Here is a 21,522-nt window from a genome sequence, read left to right as displayed (position 1 = left end):
GAACAACAGGAGCCGTGTCTGTGCTCACCAAGGACTCACCTCTGCTCGTGCAGCAGCAGCTCTCTGAGAAGCCTTCTTCAGTTCCACGCTCCTCTCTTTTCGTCGCTGTCTTCTTGCTGTAAGGCAAGAGAAAAGATGAATTTGTTTTGTCGACAGCAAAACTGCAGAAACATGGGTACCGTAAAAGCAGATGGCAGAAAAAAGACAAAGGGAGTTGGACTAGGAAGCCTCTCAGTGAATGACATTTCCATGGGACGTGCAGACCACCACCATGGAGCTAACGGAAAGAGGCGGGCTTGCGCATTCTGGCACCTCACTGCCCTTGGACTTTGTAGCCTTCAACCCATTGCCCCTGTACAGAGAAGGAAAAAGCAAAGCAAACCCTAAGCAAACTCGGGGTGCTTGAAAAGGGAAGCAGCTCAGCACGGCGGTACCACAGCACCTGCTCACCTCTTCGCCTGGAGCTCCGCGCTGCGGCAGGCCCAGGCTGTGCTGCTGGAGCCGGCACGCTGTCTCCGCTCTGACCCCTCGCTCTCTTTTTGGCTGGCAGTTGCGCTGCTGTTGGTCTCCCTTCTTCCAAGCCCTTGCGTTTACATCCAGCCTGGGCCTTGGAGACGGAGCGGGGGCACACGGCAGGGGAAGGTCTTCCCCCTGTGCTGGACCTGCTCTTCTAGGAAGCCCTCCAGCCTGGAGAGGAGCTTCAGCTGCTGTTTGGTGACAAGCTCTCTCAGAACGCACCTGCTGCACCACTTTCACAGAGATATTGCCATTTGGCTGAGCACCAATCTCTGTTAAGAAAGGAGAAGCAACAAGATTTAGCAAGAGCCCAACGCTACTTTCAGTCTGCAAAATGGGCCACAATGCTAGGACATCTCATCTGGAGTGTTCACGGTCATGGATCTTAGGATCTCGGGTGAACCGTGGTTCACATTTCTAATCAGTACAGGAATGCTAATGTGATTATGACCACAGCCAACACACGACAAAAACAGTCCCAGCAAGGGACAGACAGAAAGCCTAACTAGAAAGACGGTGCACCAAACCCCGATGCCTGTTGTGTGCCTGGACCTCTCTTGGGTGCCATGTCACACTCGGTGCTCCCCCTCTGCCTTTCCGCATGGCTGCGCTTCAGAGGAAGGCCACTGGCATCAGCTTCTGACAGAAAGAAAACAAGGAAGACATGAAGAGCATCTCCTTGGAGGAAGAGTTCAGCACAGTCAGCCACAAACTTCTGGTCCTCAAGCGTAGTTTCTTCAATTGGCCTTTCCGCTGCTATATATTCCCTCCATGGGAAATGCCCCTGCCGGAGTCTCTTCTGGCACAGTGAGCCAGGGCAATTCCCCTCCATCCGCCCGTGCCTGCTGCCCATCCCCACAGCAATGCATGGTACTGGGCAGCACAGGCGAGCTGTGTGAAACACCCTCTGCATCCTGCTGCACAAAGGAGTGCAGGGAGAGAGGAACGCTGGGGCTGGTGGTGGCAGCTGAGGGACACGGCCATCTGTGGTGCCCCATCCTGCCCCAGAGGCGGGTATGGGGAGCAGGGGGGCTGTGACACAGCACAAATGACTGCAGGCAGAGGGACACAGCAAAGGGAGCACAAAGCTTTTAATAACGTAACATAGAAAACAAGGAGTAACAGTAAGGACGATAACCCTAAAATTCCCATCCCACAAGAGTTCATTGCCAGATGACGTCCCATCCCACTGCCACGATGACTCCGGAGGACAGCTTGGTTCTGGAAAGGAGGGATGGGGCCGCTGGCGGTGCCTCTGGAACGCTGCCACTGCTGCCTGGTGCTGTGGGGCCAGCGAGGAGCGCAGGGTTACGGGTAGCCATACTGGTCGGCTATGGCCATGTCTATCTCCCGCTGCACCAGGAACTGCACGGGGCCGATCTTCATCTGCTGGGCCGCCCGCTGCCGCTCCTCCTGGGCCAGCTTCTTCATGCGCTCCCGCTCGGGCCGCTGCTCGGCTGTGATGGGCAGCGACTCCTCCATCACTATGGGTACCGCACTGCCGCCCGCCCGTGGCCCCACGCAGGGCACAAAGTCCCCGGGGCGCTGCAGCCGAGGCTGCTGCTGGTGCAGCACTGCTGGTGGTGGTGGTGGTGGTGGTGGTGGTGGTGATGGTGGGTCCCTCCGCAGCGGTGAGCTCCTCTGCGGGGACGGGCGCAGGCAGCTCGGCGCCGTCTTCTCGGCAGTGCCCCCCTCTTGCCCCGTGCTGCCTGGAGATGCCGGCGCTGCCTGGTCTGTGCCGCTGTGCTGGGGCCGGAGGGCAGCAGGGCCGGTGCTGGCTGAGGGTTGGGGCTGCACGGAGGGTGGCTGGCGCGCCGGGCCCACCACAGTCACCCTCTGCCCCAGCGGGTGCACGACCTGGATGGATTTACACAAGTGCACGCGCAGCTCGCTGGCAGTGCCCGCTTGCCCGCTGCTGCTGGCTCCTGCGCTGGCTCCAGACAGCTCCGCTTGGCACGGGCCTTTGCGGCCTTTTCTCTCTGTTCTTTCCCTGCGCGGCGGCAGCTTCCTTTTCTTGGCTGGAGCGCTGGTGGTGGGCTGCTCCTGCTGGGAGCTCTCCCGTTTCTGGGGGGTGCCGGCAGGCGCAGGGCGCTTGGCCCGCTTGGTGCTGCCCCTCTTCTTCTTTTCTGCCACCCGGCTGGGGACAGAGCCCGGTGACGGGGGCGAGTGAGCCTCACCCACCTGCGGCTCCCTTTGCTGCACCTCCTCGGTGGGCTGTGCGCTTTGGGCTGAGGGAGGCGTGGTGACAGCCAAGGCGGTCGGCTGTGGACTGAGCCGGGCACTCGCAGGTGCCGTGATGGGGCGCAGCTGCGACAACCCACAGTGCAGCTCAGGCAGGAACCCGGGGGATGGTGGGAGCCCCCAGAAGGGGTCGGCGGGCGTCCCGGAGGCAGCCTGTGTGCTGAGCTCTCTGCTGTCCCTGGGGTTGTCAGGGAGCTCAGCCATGAAGCATCCTGGGGCAGGGCTGCTGGGGTTCTCATGGGGGACCTCAACAGCTCTTGCCACGTCTGAAAATGCAAGAACATCCCCAACAATGGCGATGATAGCCTTCCCACACCCGCTCTGCGCAAACACGCACCTGCAGCTCTGCAGCCCCCAAACTCACCATCGATCCAAGACAGCAAACCCTGGATGTCCGTGATGTCCTCCGGCACATCTGAGCTGGTCGCCACTGCAGGGAAAAGCAAAAAAATCCCAAAGAGTGAATGCCAGCTCTCCCGGACCATGTTCACAGAACGGGATCTAGGACGAACATCGGCTTCCCATTATAAATCAGGACAGGAAAGGTAACTGTAAATCCCAGGGATTAAGACCCCAAGCAACACGCAATGAGAACAGTCCCAGGAAAGAACAGGCAGAAAGCCTAACGAGAAAGACAGTGCACCAAACCCCGATGCCTGTTGTGTGTCCACACCTCTCTTGGGTGCTGTGCCACACTCCGTGCTCCTGCCCTGGCTTTCCACCTGGCTGCGCTTCAGAGGAAGGCCACTTGCATCAGCTTCTGACAGCAAAGAGACAAGACAGACATGAAGAGCATCTCTTTGGAGGAAGATTGGAGCACTGCCAACCACAAACTTCTGGTCTTCAAGAGCAGTTTTGTCAGTTGGCCATTCTGCTGCTGCAGCCTTGTGCCACTTCTGCAGTCAGCACAGAACTGCAGTGTCCTTTCCTCTCTCCTCCATCACACACAGCCCTGCACGCAGCCCTGTTTAGAGGCAGGTACCCACACCGCAGCTCACAAGAGCTTCTTCCCTGCGGAGGCTTTCCGTTTCCCCCCTTGCCCCGCACCATTCCACAGATGCACTGGTTTTGTCCCTACAACAACAGACCGTATGTTGATTTCACAGACACCAGCAGGCAGAGAAGTATTGTCCAGTAAGACCACGTCTCCCCCAAAAACAGAAAGATGCTACTTTGATAGCCCAAACACAAACTGACACAAACTCTTCTCACTGCCCCTTCCTGCACTCCAAACGGATGCTTACTTGACATCGCCTACAGCACTGCAACTGCAGTCTTCAGCTGCCTTGATTCCTGAGTTCTCCTTTTGGACAGGAACCCTACACAAAGTATGAACAAGTGAAAAATCATGAGGAAGAAGCGTTTTCCCAGCTTTCTTCTGCCATGCAATGTAGCCTCTGGAGGAGGGCAATGCTTGGACATCAGCTGGCTGCAACAGCTGCCCATCACTAGCTCCAGCTTGTGTCTGACTGCCATGGCTTCTGTCAGCAAGTGCCCCCAGGTCCCCTTTTCCCCCACAGCTGTGCTGATCGTCCACGGCCACAGCTGAGCAGCTGGCTCTCTGCCGTGACTGCAGCGTGGTTTGGGGAAACACCTGCTGGGTATGGCACACCAAGCAATCCATGGAGCAGTGAGCCACAAGTTGCACTCTATGGAGCCTGCGCTCTGCTTCCTTGGAAAGGTCTGACACGAAGGTGGGGGCTCGGCAGCAGTTTTCCAGGGGAGGAATGACGTTTCATCATCCTCACCGAATCGTGGGATGGAATCTCAACAAGAGCCCATTTCCTGTGGGTACAGCCAGAAGGGCACTGTGTGAGCTGGGAAATCCTCCCCAGCCCAGCTTTTCTGCTGAGACACCTCCCGGCAACCAGCCAGCACCCAACCCAGCTCACCTGGTCAGCCTGCTCAGCCTGAGCTGTGCCCAGCTCACACACACGCCGCAGCGGTGCTTCCAGTGGGCTCTCACAGGGTGATCTCTCTCAAGAAAAGCACAGAGCTCAGTCTCCGCGTGCAGCACGCTCACGAGTGCACCAGCTCTGCTCACCAGCTGTGGCACAAACGCTCCCAGCCTGGCAACGACTGTGACCTCAGCGAGTGCCCGCATCACTTCTGTGCTTTCATCACAGGCAAAGGGAGTGGTCACCTCCTAGACCCACATTTTAGGAAACCAACACCAGGGCCGCCCAGTGGGCTGAATGGGGGTAATTGAAGGGGGGTTAATTGAAGTAAAGCAACAGAGAAGTGAAGATGACTCTTGTGCCGCCCAGTAAAAACTCAGTATGGCCTCGTAGTGGTCAGTGGAGTCCCAGAGGAACTAGTGGGAACTGGGAGGAGTGCACAGCAGTATGGACCAGAAAAGTCCAGTATGGCTAAGTAAAAACCAGCGAGGACCAGTATGGCCTCAGAGTGGTCAGTGGAGTCCTATAGCAATCAGTAGAAACCAACAGGAAGGCACATCTGTGTGCCCCAGGGCCGGTGCCGGCCTCTGCCTCTGGCTTTGGGCCCCAGGGCTGGTGCTGGGCTCTCTGGCTGGAGCTTCAGACTTCAGGGCCGGCACCAGCCTCTCAGGCTGTGGCTTCAGGCCCGAAGCTGGTGCTGGCTTCTTGTGTTGTGGCTTCAGGTTTAGGCCCAGGACTCGTGCCAGCCTCTCTGGCTGGGGCTGGGCTTTAAGGGAGGGAATGGCCTCAAGTTGCACCAGGGCAGATTCAGGCTGGACGTTAGGAAATATTACTGCTGCAACAGAGTGGTCGGGTGCTGGAATGGGCTGCACTGGGAGTGGTGGAGTCACCAACCCTGGAGGTGTTCAAGGAACATTGAGACGTTGTGTTGAGGGACGCGGATTAGTGAGAGCTATTGGTGATTTCAACCTGGTGATTGTGTGATTGTGTGATTCTGGATGGGGGATTCAGGGAGTACGCTGGGGGGGAGAGGGAGGAAGGAGGGGAGGAGGAGCATCAGAATGGGGGACTAGGAGGGGTGGGTCGGGGGAAGGGGAGGAGGAAAGGCACCCTGGGGGTCAGAATGGGGAATGGGGAGGGAACTGAGAAGGGGGCAGTGAGGTGGGGGGTGGAGGAGGACTGCAGGGATGAGAATGGGGGAACTGGAGTTGGGAGGGTGTTCCAGTAGTCAGATGGGAAGGGGACCACAGAGGAGGGTGTGACCCTGGAGGTCAGAAAGAGGGACTGCGGGGGTTGCGGGCGAACCACTGGGGGGGACACAGAGCACCTCCTGCCACCGAGCTGAGGCCCTGAGGGACACAGAAGCCCCACGGGGCCAAAGCAGAGCAGCACGTGGCCCCTGGCTCCCTTAGCCCCGGTCCCCATCTCGGTGCATCCTCCCCCAGACACCCACATGTAGAAGCTGAGGCAGCATGTACTCCCCCTCTGAAGTACTGTGTCCAGGTCTAGGGCCCTCAATACAAGGAAGGCAGAGAGATGTTGAGAAGGTGCAGAGGAGTGCCACAAAGATGATCAGAATGCTGCAGCACCTCCCCTACAAAGACAGGCTAAGGGAGCTGGGCTTGTTCCACTTGGAGAAAAGAAGGCTGTGGGGTGAGCGAATGGCAGCCTTTCGGGACCTAAAGGGAGCCTACAAACAGGAGGGAAGTCAACTCTTTGAAAGGGTAAAGAACAGCAGGACAAGGGGAAATGGTTTGAAGCTGAGGCAGGGAAGATTTAGCTTGGATGTCAGGGAGAAATTCTTTACTATGAGAGTGGTGAGGTGCTGGAACAGCTGCCCAGAGAGGCTGTGGATGCCCCATCCATCCCTGGAGGTGTTCAAGGCCAGGTTGGATGGGGCCCTGGGCAGCCTGGTCTGGTATGAAATGGGGAGGTTGGTGGCCCTGCCTGTGGTGGGAAGGTGTTAAAGATGATGCTTAGAGTCCATTCCAACCTGGGCCATTCTGTGTGATTCTGTGATTCTATCCTGCTCCTATCAGCGCTCCAGGCCATCCTGCAGGCTGTTGTGCAGAGCGCAGAGCTGCAGAACTCTGCTTCCCGGCCCTGTGCTCTCCAGCACTCTCCTGTGAGTTCCGCCTCTTCCAGGAACCTCCGCTGCTCCCCTGCACACACATCTGTGTGCACATTCGTGTGCAGAACCACACACCCACGTGCAAGGACTTCCCCGCACACATACCTGTGCATTCACACGCACGTGTAAGCACATCCTTGCACAGCCCTGTGTGCACACTCCATCCACGTGCATGCAAATGTGTGCAAAACCACACGGCCTTGTGCAAAGACCTGGATGCACACAACTGTGTTCATGCACACGTGTGCAAATTCACCCCTTTGCACATCAACATGCATGAAGACACGAGCGCAGCGGCAGCCTTGCACACAGCCATGCACGCACACACACATGGAAAAGTAAAAACCCTGGCCATTCTAGGATTCTACAATCTCTGCACACCCTGTATGCACACATACCTGCACTCACTGCTCTGTAACCAAACGCCACTCACATGGCACAGCCAACGTGCAGAGGATGGGAAATGTCAGGAGGAAAGATGCCCCGTTACGCTCCTTCATTCTCCTCTCTTTAATGAAGGCACTGGGGCACAGCTGCAGCCCATCCTGAGATGCGGGTTGCTGCGGGATTCCTCGTTTGGACGCTGCAGGGTTAACCCGGAGACGCAGCCTGAGGGACGCTCCTCATGTGCTCTGCAGATGGAAGTTGTGCCAGAAGCCAAGACAAGACTTTCACAGACAGCGCAGGGATGGCGCTCCTGGGCCGGGCGGTGACTGCAGAGCAGTGCCCACTGCCCTGGGATCTGCAGCACTGCACAAGGGCTCAGGGTGCAGCACTGCAGCACCGCTCACTGAGGACGCTGGGCTCAGCACCAGAGCCCTGGGTGAGCTATGGGGGTCCTGGGACGGTGATGGGGGTCCTGTCAGGGACTGTGGGAGTCTGTGAGATCCCAAGCGTGAGCCGAGGGGGTAAGGGAGGACAGCAGGAAAAAATAGCTGGGTTCTGGGGGAGCCCAGAGCAGGGACAGGGGGTGTTGATGGAGACTGTGGGTCTCTGTGAGGTCCTCGGCTGGCTGTGGGGGAGGTGCACCAGGTCTGAGGAGGTCCTTGAGGAGCTATGGGGCTCTGTGGTGGGGGGGGGGGGGGATACAGGCACCTGGGATGGATATGGCAACACAACCTGCAGGAGCAGAATGCTGCTCTGGTGAAAACAAGATGACGGCTGCAGGTGGGACACTGGGATATGGGAAGGTCTGGGGACAGTGGGGGTGCAGGAGAATGCGGGGAGTGGTTGGAGTTAGAAGGGGGTTGGGGGGGGGTGTGGGGTGCTGTTGGAGTGGTTTTATTTCTTCCTGAGAGGGAACCGGGGGTCCCTGTGGCCCAAAGGTGAGGCCCTGAGCCACGACCCCACCGGAGCCATAACCCAAGATGACCACATAACCCTGTATGTGCGTGATCCCATGGCTGCACGTGAGCCACAGCCCTGTGTGAACCATACCCCCACACGACCCTGGGACTCCCTGACCCTGCCTGCCCCCATCATGCTGTGACCTGACACCGTGTGACCTCATCTGGAGAAACAGCAAAGCGGATGCGTGGCATAGACTGTGAGCCTGCAGTCCCCAGCCAAGAGGGAACAGGAGAGCAGGGACTGCCACGGGAGGAGAGCAACAGGAGCAGAAGGAGCTCAGTGAGCAGCTGCACCTTTTGTCCCTCACCACGAGGAGGGAGAGTGCAGTCATGCCATAGCAACAACAGATGAGCTTTGCTGCTGCACCGAGCTGTGCCAGGTGGAACAGCAGTGATGAGAGCGTTCCTCGCACTCCCCATGGGCACTGGAGGGATCTGCTGGGATGGGGAGAAGCCCTACAAACTTGTGGGACGGCTAAAGGACACCTATGGGAGGACCCCAAAGGAGCACTTTGGAGCAGCTATGGAGCAGAGCCACACCTGGGAGCTGCCTTTAGCCAACACACCGCTGGGGGTGGAACTGCTGCTGGCCACAGGCCGTGGGCAGTGATGGGGCTGTTCTGGGATGCTCTAGGATGGCTCTGGGGCTGCTATGGGGCAGCTATGGGACACAGCCACAGCTCAGTGGGGTTGATGTTCCCCCACACGGAGCTGGCGGTGAATCTGCTCTGATCATGGAACCTCTTCCCATAGCCCCCCACCGCCCCCTGGACGCCCATCTTGCCCAGCAAGATGGGGGAGAGCTGGGGGTCAGCAGATGTTATAGGCAGCTGATCTACAGCGACCCCAGAGCCACCCTAGAGTGTCCCCTGAACGACACAAGAACAGACCCATCACTGTCCACAGCCCCATCTGGGATTATGATGCCCATAGGGTTATGGGTCATGTGGAGCCTTGGGGTCACGCCAAGTTATGTGGGGTTATGGGGTCATATGGGGTTTTGGATCAGGACCCCACCTTTGGGCCACAGGGAACCCCAATCCCCTCTCAGGAAGGAATCAATAAATACATTCCAACACCTCCCCACATCCCCCATTCTCACCCAAACCCCTCCCCACGTGCCCCCAGACCCCCTACATCCCCATGCCAACCCACGTCCCCACAGCCACAAGTCCCACCTTTACCTCACACGTTGCCTTCTCCTGCACAGCACTCTGCTCCCGCTGCCTGTGGCCCACATCCCCAGTGCCCCCACATCACTTTCACCCACATCTGTGTTGTGTAGGTGCTGCTCCAGCTCCACATTCCTCTCCTGCTGCAGCCACCCCTGCCCCAGTACTATTTGGTTGTTTGGGTGCTGGAGGGAGAAGGGGGTGAGGAGGGGCCCCAGGTGGGCTACTGGGGTCCTGGAATAGTGACGGGGCTCCTGTCAGGGACCTGTGGGTTCTCTGAGGTTGCTAAGGAGCCCTAGAGGTGGTAAGGGAGATCTGAGGGAGGAAATAGTGGTGTTCAGTTGGGGTCTAGTGGGGGATATGGGGTGCTGCTGGGGACTATGGAGGTCTGTGAGGTTTTGGGCCAGCTATGGTAGAGAAGTACCAGGTCTGAGGAGGTCATTAAGGGGCAATGGGGTTCTGTGGTGGGCTGTAGGGTGGCTACTGGGGTCTTGCAGGGAAGGTATTGAGGGAGGTATCGGTGCTCTGAGGGAATTATGGGTGGGCTGTAATGGAAAGGTAATGGGTTACCTTGGGGAAAGCAAGGGGCAGCCAGGGGGATGGAAGGGACACGCACTGGATTGCAAGGGAATCCAGCTGAGGCAAGGGGACAGCTAGGGGAAGAACTGGGGAACGTCCCAGGAACTGAGTTCTTTCCAATCCACATCTTCTGCTTCCTGACGTAGCTGCAAAACTGCCAGAGGAGCTGCAGTACCGCTGCCCGTCTCCTGCCTGTGTCAGAAAGAGCTGCACGTTAGCGGGCTGCAATTGCCATTAAAAAGCCAACTCCATAATATATATATATATAAATATATATATATACATATTAAGCGTGATGCAGTGATGTGGAATATTGAAAATCAAATAAGCAAAAACCAAAACCATGACATTCCACCCCTTATTCTACATCACTACATCACGCTTTATATATATATATATATATATATATATATATATATATATACACACATATACAAACAAACAAAATGATTACAAATGCATCACACGCACACGTCTATATACATATACATGGAATTACTGTCTGCACTCCCCCAGCATCAAATTTCCTTGTGGTACACATTGAACATCCCCATTTTCCTGCATTACCCACCAAGTGGATCCAGGTCCCTGGGCAAAAACAGTACCGCGGAGGTTTGCCCTTTCCAGAAGCTGGAAGAACCCAAACTGCTTTTCCCAACATGCTCTTTACATGTACAACAGGGACCTTATCTCCCTCTACGGTATGTAGAGAGCTGGATTGGGTAGGACCATCACGATTGATAGATCCTCTGGTATTGACTAACCAGGTGGCTTCTGCCAAATGCTTCTCCCAGTGCTTAAATGTTCCGCCACCCATTGCTTTCAGCATTGTTTTTAACAACCCATTGTATCGTTCGATTTTACCAGAGGCTGGTGCATGGTAGGGAATATGGTAAATCCACTCAATGCCATGATCTTTGGCCCAAGTATTTACAAGAGAATTTTTGAAATGAGTCCCATTATCTGACTCAATTCTTTCTGGGGTGCCATGTCGCCACAGGACTTGTTTCTCAAGACCTAATATGGTATTTCGGGCGGTAGCATGGGGTACCTATAGGTATATATACCTATAGGTATGAAACCTATGTTTCAAGCCACCCAGTGGTCGCCTCTACCATGGTAAGCACATAACACTTACCACTGCGGGATCGTGGCAAGGTGATAGAATCAACCTGCCGTGCCTCCCCATAGTTATTCATTTGCCATCGCCCTTCCTCCCAGAGTGGTTTCATCTTCTTGGCTTGTTTGATTATAGCACATGTTTCACAGTCATGAATAACCTGTGCAATAGCATCCACAGTTAAGTCCACCCCTCGGTCTCTAGCCCACTTATATGTTGCATCTCTCCCCTGATGGCCCGAGGTCTCATGAGCCCACTGAGCTAGAAAAAATTCACCCTTGTTCTGCCAGTCCAGGTCTATCTGAGCCACCTCAATTTTGGCAGCTCGGTCCACCTGGTGGTTATTTTGCTGTTCTTCAGTAGCCCGTCTCTTGGGCACATGAGCATCTACATGGCGCACCTTCACGGCCATATTCTTTATTTGGGCAGCAATATCTTTCCACAGTTCAGCAGCCCAAATAGGTTTACCCCTTCTTTGCCAGTTATTTTGCTCCCACTGCTGTAACCACCCCCACAAAGCATTTGCCACCAGTTTTGAGCTCTTCTCCTGCCCTGCATACCTCAGCAATTTCTAATTCTGCCTATCTTTCCTCCCCCCATGCTTTCTTAGGGGCCCTTTCCTGCTGAGTGGAGAAGGCTCTTGTTTCACTGGAAACCAGATACTCCATGAGCAGCAATGTGGAGATATGTTCTCCTTGCAGTTGTTCCCCTGTGGCTTCTTTCTGATCTGCGTGGAAACTCCCACTAGAATAGGCTGCTGCATGAGACAGAGGCCTGATACAGCATCACTTGTGTGGGTGGAGTTTTACTATCTCCTTGTTCATCTTTTATGTTTGTTTGTTTTATTTCAACTCTATGTATGTGTGCATTGGTGCAAGTCTGCCTTTGCTAACTCCTTTTCTTGTGGCCTTAGGCAACAATCAAGGGGGTCTCAAGTTTTAGTGCTGAACAAGAAGCGCAGGCACTCAGGAAAGCCATGAAGGGCTTTGCTAAGTTGATCTCCCTCCCTCCACAGGTCAACTTTTATTTTTTCCCCAGCACTGGCAAGGGCTGCTCTGGTGGTTTGTTAGAGGGAAGCGTAGCTGCTTGCATTGCTCTGCTGCACAACTGCCCTAAAAATCGTTGGAGAGTGGAAACAGAACTGCCCTTCATGTCCCGAAATGCAGCTGCTCTGGTGGTGTGGGTCGTGGCACTTTGTGTGCATAGCTGTAGTCCTGGGGCTGTTGAGAGCTGGCTGTGTAGGGGACTGGAGGTGGCCCAAGAGCAGAGGGCACTTGTGATTCTTGTGCAAGCAGCCTGACTAGCTTCCATTTGTTTCTTGCAGGCACGGATGAAGATGCCAGCATTGATGTCTTGACCAAACTAAATGTTTCCCAACATCAGTGAGTTCTGATCACCTATAAGAGCACCAGTGGCAGGGTAGGTGGTCTGCAGAGATGTGTGAACGTGGTTGTGTCACTTGGGTGAAAAGCGAAAAACGACGCCATCTCCATAAGAGAAAGGTCAGCAGAGACTTTGCCTGACCAAGGCTGTTTGGTTCTTGTTCAGTTCAGAGCAGTTGTTGATGCAAGGAGGGTTGGAGCCTGAAGGGAAGTGGTGAACAGCTCAGTTCCTTCTGTCCTCGAAGGCCGTACCTTCTGCCAACTCCTTTCTCCTCTCTTGGCCTTCTAGGATTTGACTGATGACTTGAAGTCGGAGCTGAGTGGGAGTTTTGAGAGGGTGATCATTGGGGTGATGACTCCCACCACCACGTATGATGTGCACGAACTAAGGAGGCCTGTGAAGGTTTGGAAGTCTTCCTTTCGTGTTGCTTAAGTTCTGGCCAAGGACTTACTGCTTTGTTATGTATGTCTTCTTATTTTACATTAACTCTTAAACCTGGTTGCACGTCACGAGCAGTTGTTGGTACCTTAAATCTTGCCTTGGCGATTCCCTTGGGAGCAGGAACAGATGAAGGCTGCCTGATTGAAATTGTGGCTTCTCACACCAATGAAGAGATTTGTCGCATTGATGAGAACTACAAGCTTTGTAAGTAGAGCAAAAGGCCAGGCCTTGTCCTGCTGTCTGACAGTCAGTCTGTGTGTGTGCAGGCAGACGTGAAGAGGAAGGAGTCTGGGGAGCTTTTAGGTGTGATGCACTGGCCAACCTGGGTGTTGCTGTTTGTCCAGAGAGAAGCTAGACTAGAATTTCACCAGCATCTGAGCTGGTGTAAATAAAATGGGGAAGAGCATTCTGTCTGTCAGCAGGACGTGTGGCTCTCTTGCCAGTTTCTTACTGTCTGCGCTTCTTAATTGGAGGCTGTAGCACTACTGATGATGGCTGGAGTGCTGCAGTGATGCTGAGAGCCCTGGGCTCAGTTCTGTACTTAGCAGGTTATGGCTGGCAAATGCTGTGGGCAGCACCCAGGTGGTGGCCCTGCTCCTAGCAGATGCTGTGTGTGTGTTCTTGCTAGAATGTGGCTGCTCCCTTGAGGATAACATTGTATCTGACACATTGTCCATGTTTCAAAGGGTCCTCGTGTCCCTCGCAGCGCTGAGCCACGTTGAGGGGAGAAGGGGGTGAATCTTCAGAGCTGTGGGCACAGCTCTGCACTCAGTGGTGAGGATCTCCAGGCTGGCTTTTTCTCACCCTGTGTGTCCCATGGCCTGCTCCTCTAACCCAGCTTCTGCAGGGAGGAGACTCTGACTCTGGGTGTGCATGAGTGCTGTGGGCCCTTCTTTAAACATCCCAGTAAAGTGGGTTGCTGCTTGTTTCAGAAGGAAGCCCGAAGCACACCTGAGCTGTGTTTCGCTGTGTTTGTAAGCTGGTGTTCCCTTTGACAGACTCCATTATCCATCTCCAGCAGCTGGTCCTGAATGGGGAGTTCTCAGGAGTTGTTTCCAGTAGATGCTCTGGTGAACTGAGTCTTCTATCCTTGTGTCTTTGCAGGGAAGCTGAGTTGAAGGAATGTATGTGGATGATGGCCTTGCTCAGCAGGATGCTCAGGTGTGTAGTAACATGCTTACTTCCAACCTGTTTGTGTCTGCGTGATGCGTGGTGAAGAGAAGACAACGTGTGAAATGGGAATAATGGTTCTAGCCTTGTTTCCAAGTCTCTAATGAGAGGTCTCTAGCCAGGCTGGTTCCTTGGCAGGGGCAATGACTTTTGGTTGTGGGTTGCTGTGCCTGGTTGGTGCTTGTTGGAAAATACCCATGATCTAGACAAGTACGGGCCAGCAGTGCTCTAGCTCCGAGGAATTAAAGATCTCCTGTACACCCAGTCTTCTCCACGAGCCTTACTTTGCCATCCATGATGTCTGTAAGTGCCTGTATGAAGCGGGGGAGAAGAAGTGGGGAACAGATGAGGTGCCGTTAGGTCCATCCTCTGTACACGGAACAGGGATCACCTACTGAGAGGTAGGACCCCTCCGCCGTGTCCTGGGTTTTTCTTTCCTTCCTCGTTTGTGCGTGGTGCTTTTGTAGGAGCTCCGTAGGTGTTCAGTAGATGGGAACTCCTCTGAGGCAGCAGGTGTCCTGGAGAGAGCCCCATTGCACCCATTCCATTCGGGCTGTTTTATTCCCTCCTGAGACTGAAAGGGACTTCAGAAACCTAAGTACACCTGGCTGCAGCTCCAGCATGGAAAGCAGAGATCACCAAGTAATCTCCACGTCCTTGCAAAGCTCCAGCTTGTCATAATTTTCCAGGATGGTATCTCTGATAAAGCAGATTTTCTTTACAATGGCAGTGTTGGGCCTCCTGCAAGCAGGAGCGCGCAGAAAACAGTGTTCCACCTTTTATCCCCTACTGCCCAACGCTGATCTCTTTCTGCCCTGGTTCCTCATTGGCTGAGTACTGCAGGTTCACACTGTTTCGTGATGCTTCACTAATCACACATATGCCAAGTGAACACAAATCTTTGCCATCCAAACACAGATACCTTAATTGGTTAATTGCCTTCTAACCATTGCTTTCCGAACAAACATCTGGTCAGGTCAAGAGGCAGATGTGTCACCTCTCAGAAACGACTTGATTTCAGTGGCCTTAAACGGTCCCTGTGTGATGGTTATCTTCTTACTGACTCGCTGTCAAACACAGCCAGTGGATCTCTGTACGTGCAGTTTGGAGCTCCTAGCTAAAACAGACTGCACAAATGCAGATTACGGATATTCTTATCTCAGCACTCTTCTGAGATGGAGCATTCCAATTACAAGACCTTCAGTCTACTGTTTAATCTGACCAGCAGGAAGACTTCACGACAGTTATTTTCCTTGATTCCTGTGCAATTTTATTTGAGAATTGGAGCTCGACCTAATTTAAACCATTTTTTGCAAAGTCTGTAAGGAGAGTTGCATTTTTGCTTATATCTAGCCGCTTTGATCCACGGTGAGTGGAAGTCACAAAACAGAGTATAAAGGGAGTTTCTAAACTGCCTGTTGTTGAGTGCATTGAAGGCAACAGGAGAGCCCAGAATGTGACCTGTGAGAGTAGATGTGCCTCTGCTTCTTACTGAGTTTTGTATTGCACTTCTCTGGGTGTGCATTTCTTCTGACTCAGAAATACGAGTTACAATGAAGGTGAGGTACTTCCCAGTACATTAGAGATCTTCAACAAAAATGCATTTGGAAAACACATTATAAGCCTAAACACTGCAGAAGGACACTGACTAGGATTCTATTTAAGGGCAATAGATTCTATCTTTGCACACAGCTGGAAAATGCTCTTTCTGCATTTCATTGATCACCATGTCAGCACCTCTAGGGATCAGCCCATCGGTTCACTGGAATAGCAGTACACTGCCAAAGTGCTGCTGTAATCCTGGAAACCACGGAATGCTCATGGATTTTGTCAGCCAATTTACAGCCTGGTTTCAACACTGCTGAATAGGCATTTGTTCTCCAGCAAAACATCTCAGAATCTGCAGAACGTTGCTAGTAACAGCAGTGGAACAGGGAGGAATGGTGAGAACAGATTTCTGCTTAGAATGCTTTCCAATTTAATACTTAATGCATCTTATTGTCACTTTCATAGGATTATCATGAACTCTAGATATGCAGTTGAAAAAGCTAAATGAGACAGCAGAACTGAATCACAAGCACAGGAAACAGATTCTGCGTTCATCTTCTTGCATGTCTGTCCTGCTGGCATGTTCGTTGTACTTTCTACCATTTCAGAACCACAAGAGCTCAAACAGCCTGAAAAACAAGAGTCCAAACCCTTGTCTTTGGAAGGCCCACCCAGTTACCCAACCCCCAAGCAAAGAAAAAGAAGAACCAAGGCCTCGTTCACCACACACACTCAAGTCAGTCAGCCCTGAACTAAAAGCTACCTTTTTCATGCACCTCCACATGTGTGTGGGAGAAAAGCACTCTGGGCATTCAGCAAATTGCTTCCTTCCTTTTGATCACTCGGGCTGTCTGGTGAGAAGCTTGATAATCGTTTACACCAAGAAATGGAGCAAATTCACAGTCCATGCACACAGTCCTCTTCTGTTGCTGTGGCATCCACAAAATGCAGTAAGGTTCCACCCTGGGATGGAGGCACCCAAGTCTCAGGCTCACGAGTTGACCAGTTCTCACAGATCACTGGGCTGTTCTCACAGCCCTGGCTAACACTGTCCAGGTTAACTGGCTCTTTTCTCCCCGTATTGGGGTTCTCCTCTTCCAAGGCAAATGGTTTTAGGTTGCATTTGGTCAAAGCAGGCAAAAATAAAATAATAAAAAGGCATCCTTCAAATCCAGAAGGGAAACTCCACCTCCTCATTCATAAGTTGGTTAATGAAGTGTATGGATTTGCTACCGCTGGGTGCATACATTCAGCAGTCCTATCACTTGCCCTCAAGTCTTGTACCAAACTGCAGCTCTTGCCGTCCAGTTTTTCATCGGAAGATTGGGGTGCTGTGTTTGGACTCACATTCAATTAGCAATCCAAACTCCAAAAGTTATTTATGATTTCTATCCTTCTACAGTCTCGTATCCTCAGAGGGCACTGCTTTACGCTGACTGGGCTGGCTCCTGCTTTTAACTTCACTTCCTTTGGGGCTGCATTTTGGCTCTGCCAGGCATCCCTGATAGCCACACTCCTAAGTAATTTAGCATTTAAGATCTCGGTAACTTCTGGGGGTACAACCTTGTTTTTCCCAGTTTGTGTTAAAGCCAGAGGAGGAGGAGATGGCGGGGAGGGAATGGGGGGGAATGGGCGATGGGGAGATGGAAGGGTTGGAGTGGGGCATGTAGGGGTTGGAGGCCCACCTAGGATGGGGGAGAGGAGAGTGGGATGGAGAAGAGAGGTGAAAGGATGGACGGAGAAGAGGATGGATGGAGAAGAGGATGGATGGAGAAGAGGATGGATGGAGAAGAGGATGGATGGAGAAGAGGATGGAGAGGTGGACAGAAGTGAAGGGATGGATAAGGGGAGGGATGGAGAGCAAGGAAGAAGGGAGGGACACGCACCAGGCCACGTGCTTGGCTCACGTGCTTGGACAGAGAAGGACCACGGTGGCACTGGAAGCGATGGGCAGAGCCAGCACGGCGTCCCTGCTGCAAAGGGCACTTTTCCTCTCTCCTGCTTTGGTTCTCACCTGGCTCTGCAGGGTTTCTTCCACTCCATACCCGCTCATCCAAAGCGTCATGCAGAGCCAACGTGGAAAACCTGCTTGCAAAACAAGTCTTGGCACCAACAAGATGAACTGCCAGGCTCAGCTCTCACTACAGAACCAGTTATTTGTGACTACAGCTACAACTATCAGCCCCCATCAAACTGGCAAAACTCCTTCTTCCATCCCAGGATCACTCATCAGTCAGGGGCCTCAGGTAACTGCTACACAGTAAGCTTCCATATTTGCCTGCCCTGTATTTGTTGCAATCCACTGTTTTTAATTGTTATTATTGAGCTCATTTCTTTCTTCACTTAACGCTTTTTTCATTATTATTTATTTTTTTTTTTTTTAACAACCCTTCCCACCCAATACCCTTCCAAGCCCCAGCTTACCTTTCCTGCTCTTCACTGACTTCTTGACTCTCTTGGCTTTTGCTGCTACTCTCACCTTGCTTTCCTTTGCAGTGCCATGCATTGCTCTCTCTCTACTTGTTGCCACCCATTCTTTTCTTAGGTGGTATTCTTTACTTTTTACTTGACTTTTTTCTTCTTTTCTCTTTACCTTTTGTCTCTTTCCTTTATTCGGTTTTCCTTTTTGCCTTTTTTCATATATTCTTCTTTTTTTTTTCCCTTTTCTCTTTTCTCTTTTTCCTTTTTTCTTTTCTGTTTTAATTTTTTTTCTCATTTTTTTCCTTTCTTTTTTTTTTTTTTTAAAATCATAGGTTTTCCTTTATTCCCGTCTCCGACCTTTTCCTCTTCTCCCATCCCCTCCCCTCTTTTCTCCCTTACCCTCACCTCCCTTGCTCCTACCCTGCCTTAGCCTACCATCACCTTCTCTGCCTTTCACTTACCTTCTCCTCACTTCCTTCTCCTTGATGCTCTTGGCTTTTGTTGCTACCTTGATGCCCAATCTCAACACTTGCCTGCTCTGCTCGCTGCTCTGCCAAATGGATTAAAGTTTACAATAGCAGTTTGAGAGCTGAGAGACTGTGAGAAAATAAATAGAAGCATTCATCTTCTATACGTCAAATAAGTACAAAAGTGATGAAGCTAAATGTAACACACATTATATTAATTGACTGATATTAATAAAGAGACATTCACTTCTGAAATACTCAACTACATTTCCATTAGTTGGTACTAGAGATCACGTCTGGACCACAGCTGCCCTAGGGATCTGAAAGGCACCTAAGATTTGTGCACTGTAGTTCTGAATTCCACTCAAGAGCCCAGCGAAGCTGAGATGATGGACAGCCGGGCTTAAAATGCTGCAGTATCGTACTGATACAAGAATTTCCTGCCTCTGTTTAATCAGGAGCAGGATTATTTCACAGTAGCATTTCAATTAGTTTACTTCTAGAGCTTTCTGACAGACGTGGGTTTTAGAGAGGGATTTGAAGGAGAGTACAGTACCTGGCAAACAGACACGGTACCTAACGACCATGGAATCTAACATGCAGGAGTTTGCCATCAGACACAAGTTCCTGAATCACGCAGCAAAATCCAGAAGCAGGGAAAAGCTCTTCATTCACACTCAAGGTATGTAACTTCTGAAAAGTTGTTACGTGCCCTTAACACCTGGGCACAGAATTGTACTTCTGTGCCTACTCACCATGAAATGCCTCCACTGCTGCTTCTGGTCAGCTTAAGGCCTCTTTGGTTAGAGACTGAATCCAACGTGCTGGCTCTGTTTTACTTATGCACAGCAGGTTCTGAAGGGCAACCAGAAACATGAACAGAGGTTATGTTGGAAGCAAAAAAGCAGCAACAGAGCTTCCAGCGCACAGGCAAACCAAATGCACGCTTGGATTCCCTTTTTGCACAAATAGAAGCTAAGAAAATAAACTGAAATTATTCCCAGTATTTATTTCCTTCTCAATGAAAATTTGAGCTAGGTAACTTGACAGATTCCTTTACCTGTGTCTTCCACAGGTGTTTTTCTTTTCTTTCTTCTTTCTTTTTTTGTTACTTGTGGCATTTTTCTTCCTTCCCTTCCTCTCCCTGCAGACTCCCCAGGATATTTCAGCAGTCCGGAAAGAAAAGGGCTCCAGGTGCTTATCTTTGAAAGCTCGAGGATGAGTGAATTTGAAATAGTACAACTGGTTTCTAAAGAGCTGACCACATAGAGACACAAAGCTTTAAACACGGCTGTGAAAACCAACTCTGCCAACAAACATATGGGTTTTGGAGTACTCAATAAAAATAAGTGAATCACAGAATGGTTGAGGTTGGAGACACCTCTGGATCCTTGTGCTCAGTAGACTCAGGGCAGGGTTCCTGGGACCACGGCCAGACTGCTTTTGGAGATCCCCACAGATCCACCCCACAACCTCTCCAGGCAGCCTTTGCCACTGCTCTGACATCTGCACAGCACAAAAGTGCTTCCTGCTGGTCAGACAGAACCTGTGTTCCAGGTTGTGCCTACTGCCTCTTGTCCTGGCACTGGGCACCACCCAAATGAGCCTGTCTCTGACCTCTCTGCACGCTCTCTTCAGGCCTCTATAGACATTCCACACGGAGACATCCCAGCTCTCTCAGCCTTGCCTCCTACAAGGGGTGCTCCAGGGCTTTCATCACCTTGGTAGCCCTGTTTTGGAGTCTTTCTTCTTCGTTCACTTGTCGGTTATATGGGGGAGTCAGAATTGGACCCAGTGCTTCAGGTGCAGACTCACCAACACTGAGCATAGGGGAAGAATCACTTCCCAGCACTCACAGGCAATATTCTGCCTAATGCAGCCAGGAAGCCATCAGCCTTCTTAGCGGCAAGGACACAGTGCTAGCTCACGTTCCACTTGGTGTCCACCAGGAGCCCCAGGCTCTTTCCTGCAGAGCTGCTCTCCAGCCGAGTGCCACCAGCATACACTGGTGCCTGGGCTGGTTTCGCCCCAGATGCAGGACTCTGCACTTCTCAAGGAACTCCATGAGACTCTCTATAATGAAGTTACCCCTGGAGGGATCCTGTTTTAGCAGGGGGGTTGGACTAGGCGATCTCCAGAGGTTCTTTCCAGCCCCTACAGTTCTACGATTCCGTGATCCTGTGTCAGCCACCTCACAGCCTGCTGAGTGCACTCTGGATGGCTGCATGGCCTCTGCTCAGTCAGTCACTGCCCCCACTTTTGGGACAGCTGGCACCTCCTGAGGGTTCACTCTGCCCCGCTATCCAGATCCTGAGGGAAGATATTAGAACAGGACCCACTACTGACCTCTCAGGAACTCCTGTCATTCATGGCCTCCAGCAAGACTTACATCACTGAAATCCTCTTAAATAACCTTTTCTTTTTAAACATTCCCCGCTTATACTTTCTTAGAGGTATATGACTTCGTTTACTTCAAAGTCAGACTCCCTCATTGGTTCACAGCAGCTCCAAGCAAGAGGGATCATGACAGTGCAGGGACCAGCAGTACACAGTCCTTTCTACTTGGCTCCTTGTGTGAATTCGCTCTCCAACAACAGCCAGCAAGCTAAACACAACAACAAACTATTCCACCCAGAGGTTCCCAGACTCTTCAGGTTATTACCAACTCCAGCAGCATAAAATTAAGAACAATAATAAAACATACCCTCTTCATTTATGGCATCTTTAGGAAGAATCAGCAATGCATTTATTTACTCACATAGTCATTAAACAGCACGGAGCTGCCTGCTGCACTTCCAGCCCCAGTTTGCTTTAACTATTTTAGCCTACACAACAACACCGGCAGTCATCAGCACAGCGATCTTCAGGTAAGAGTAGAAGAGGGAAAGAGACAAAAGTCCCACGAAAGAACAAACAGAAAGCCTAGGCAGACAGACAGTGCTACAGCACTGCAGCTCACAACACCTCCTTACCCACAGAGGCTCTCCCCTCCCCCCTTCCTCAATACGATTCAATCAAATCCCAGGCTTCTCCCCTAAAATGAGCTACAATTAATCCATGTCACAGAAAACAGTTGCCAATACAAG

The 21,522-nt window shown here is 52.1% G+C and overlaps 1 protein-coding gene across 4 annotated transcripts; it reads right to left on the bottom strand.

Annotated features, from left to right (window-relative positions):
* Nucleotides 1-1,816: 1,816 nt before the first annotated feature.
* Nucleotides 1,817-7,432, bottom strand: LOC149914024 (uncharacterized). 4 transcript variants are annotated; one of them, XM_090128148.1, is made up of 5 exons: nucleotides 7,185-7,432; nucleotides 4,002-4,076; nucleotides 3,431-3,517; nucleotides 3,122-3,187; nucleotides 1,817-3,023 (listed from the first exon to the last, which is right to left on the bottom strand). In XM_090128148.1, the coding sequence occupies exons 2-5, from the start codon at nucleotides 4,006-4,008 to the stop codon at nucleotides 1,825-1,827; spliced, it is 1,359 nt and encodes a 452-aa protein (XP_089984274.1). In that variant the 5' UTR covers nucleotides 4,009-4,076; nucleotides 7,185-7,432; the 3' UTR covers nucleotides 1,817-1,824. The 4 variants fall into 4 exon arrangements, with proteins under 4 accessions (XP_089984274.1, XP_089984273.1, XP_089984275.1 ...); XM_090128147.1 differs by lacking the exon at nucleotides 7,185-7,432 and adding an exon at nucleotides 4,650-4,736; XM_090128149.1 differs by lacking the exon at nucleotides 7,185-7,432 and adding an exon at nucleotides 4,352-4,466.
* Between the last annotated feature and the right edge of the window lie 14,090 nt (nucleotides 7,433-21,522).

This window comes from Phasianus colchicus, chromosome 32 (genome assembly GCF_987193195.1).
Source record: "Phasianus colchicus chromosome 32, bPhaCol1.hap1.1, whole genome shotgun sequence".
In the NCBI taxonomy this organism is placed as follows: Eukaryota; Metazoa; Chordata; class Aves; order Galliformes; family Phasianidae; genus Phasianus; species Phasianus colchicus.
This window is presented reverse-complemented; position numbering and strand designations above follow the sequence as displayed.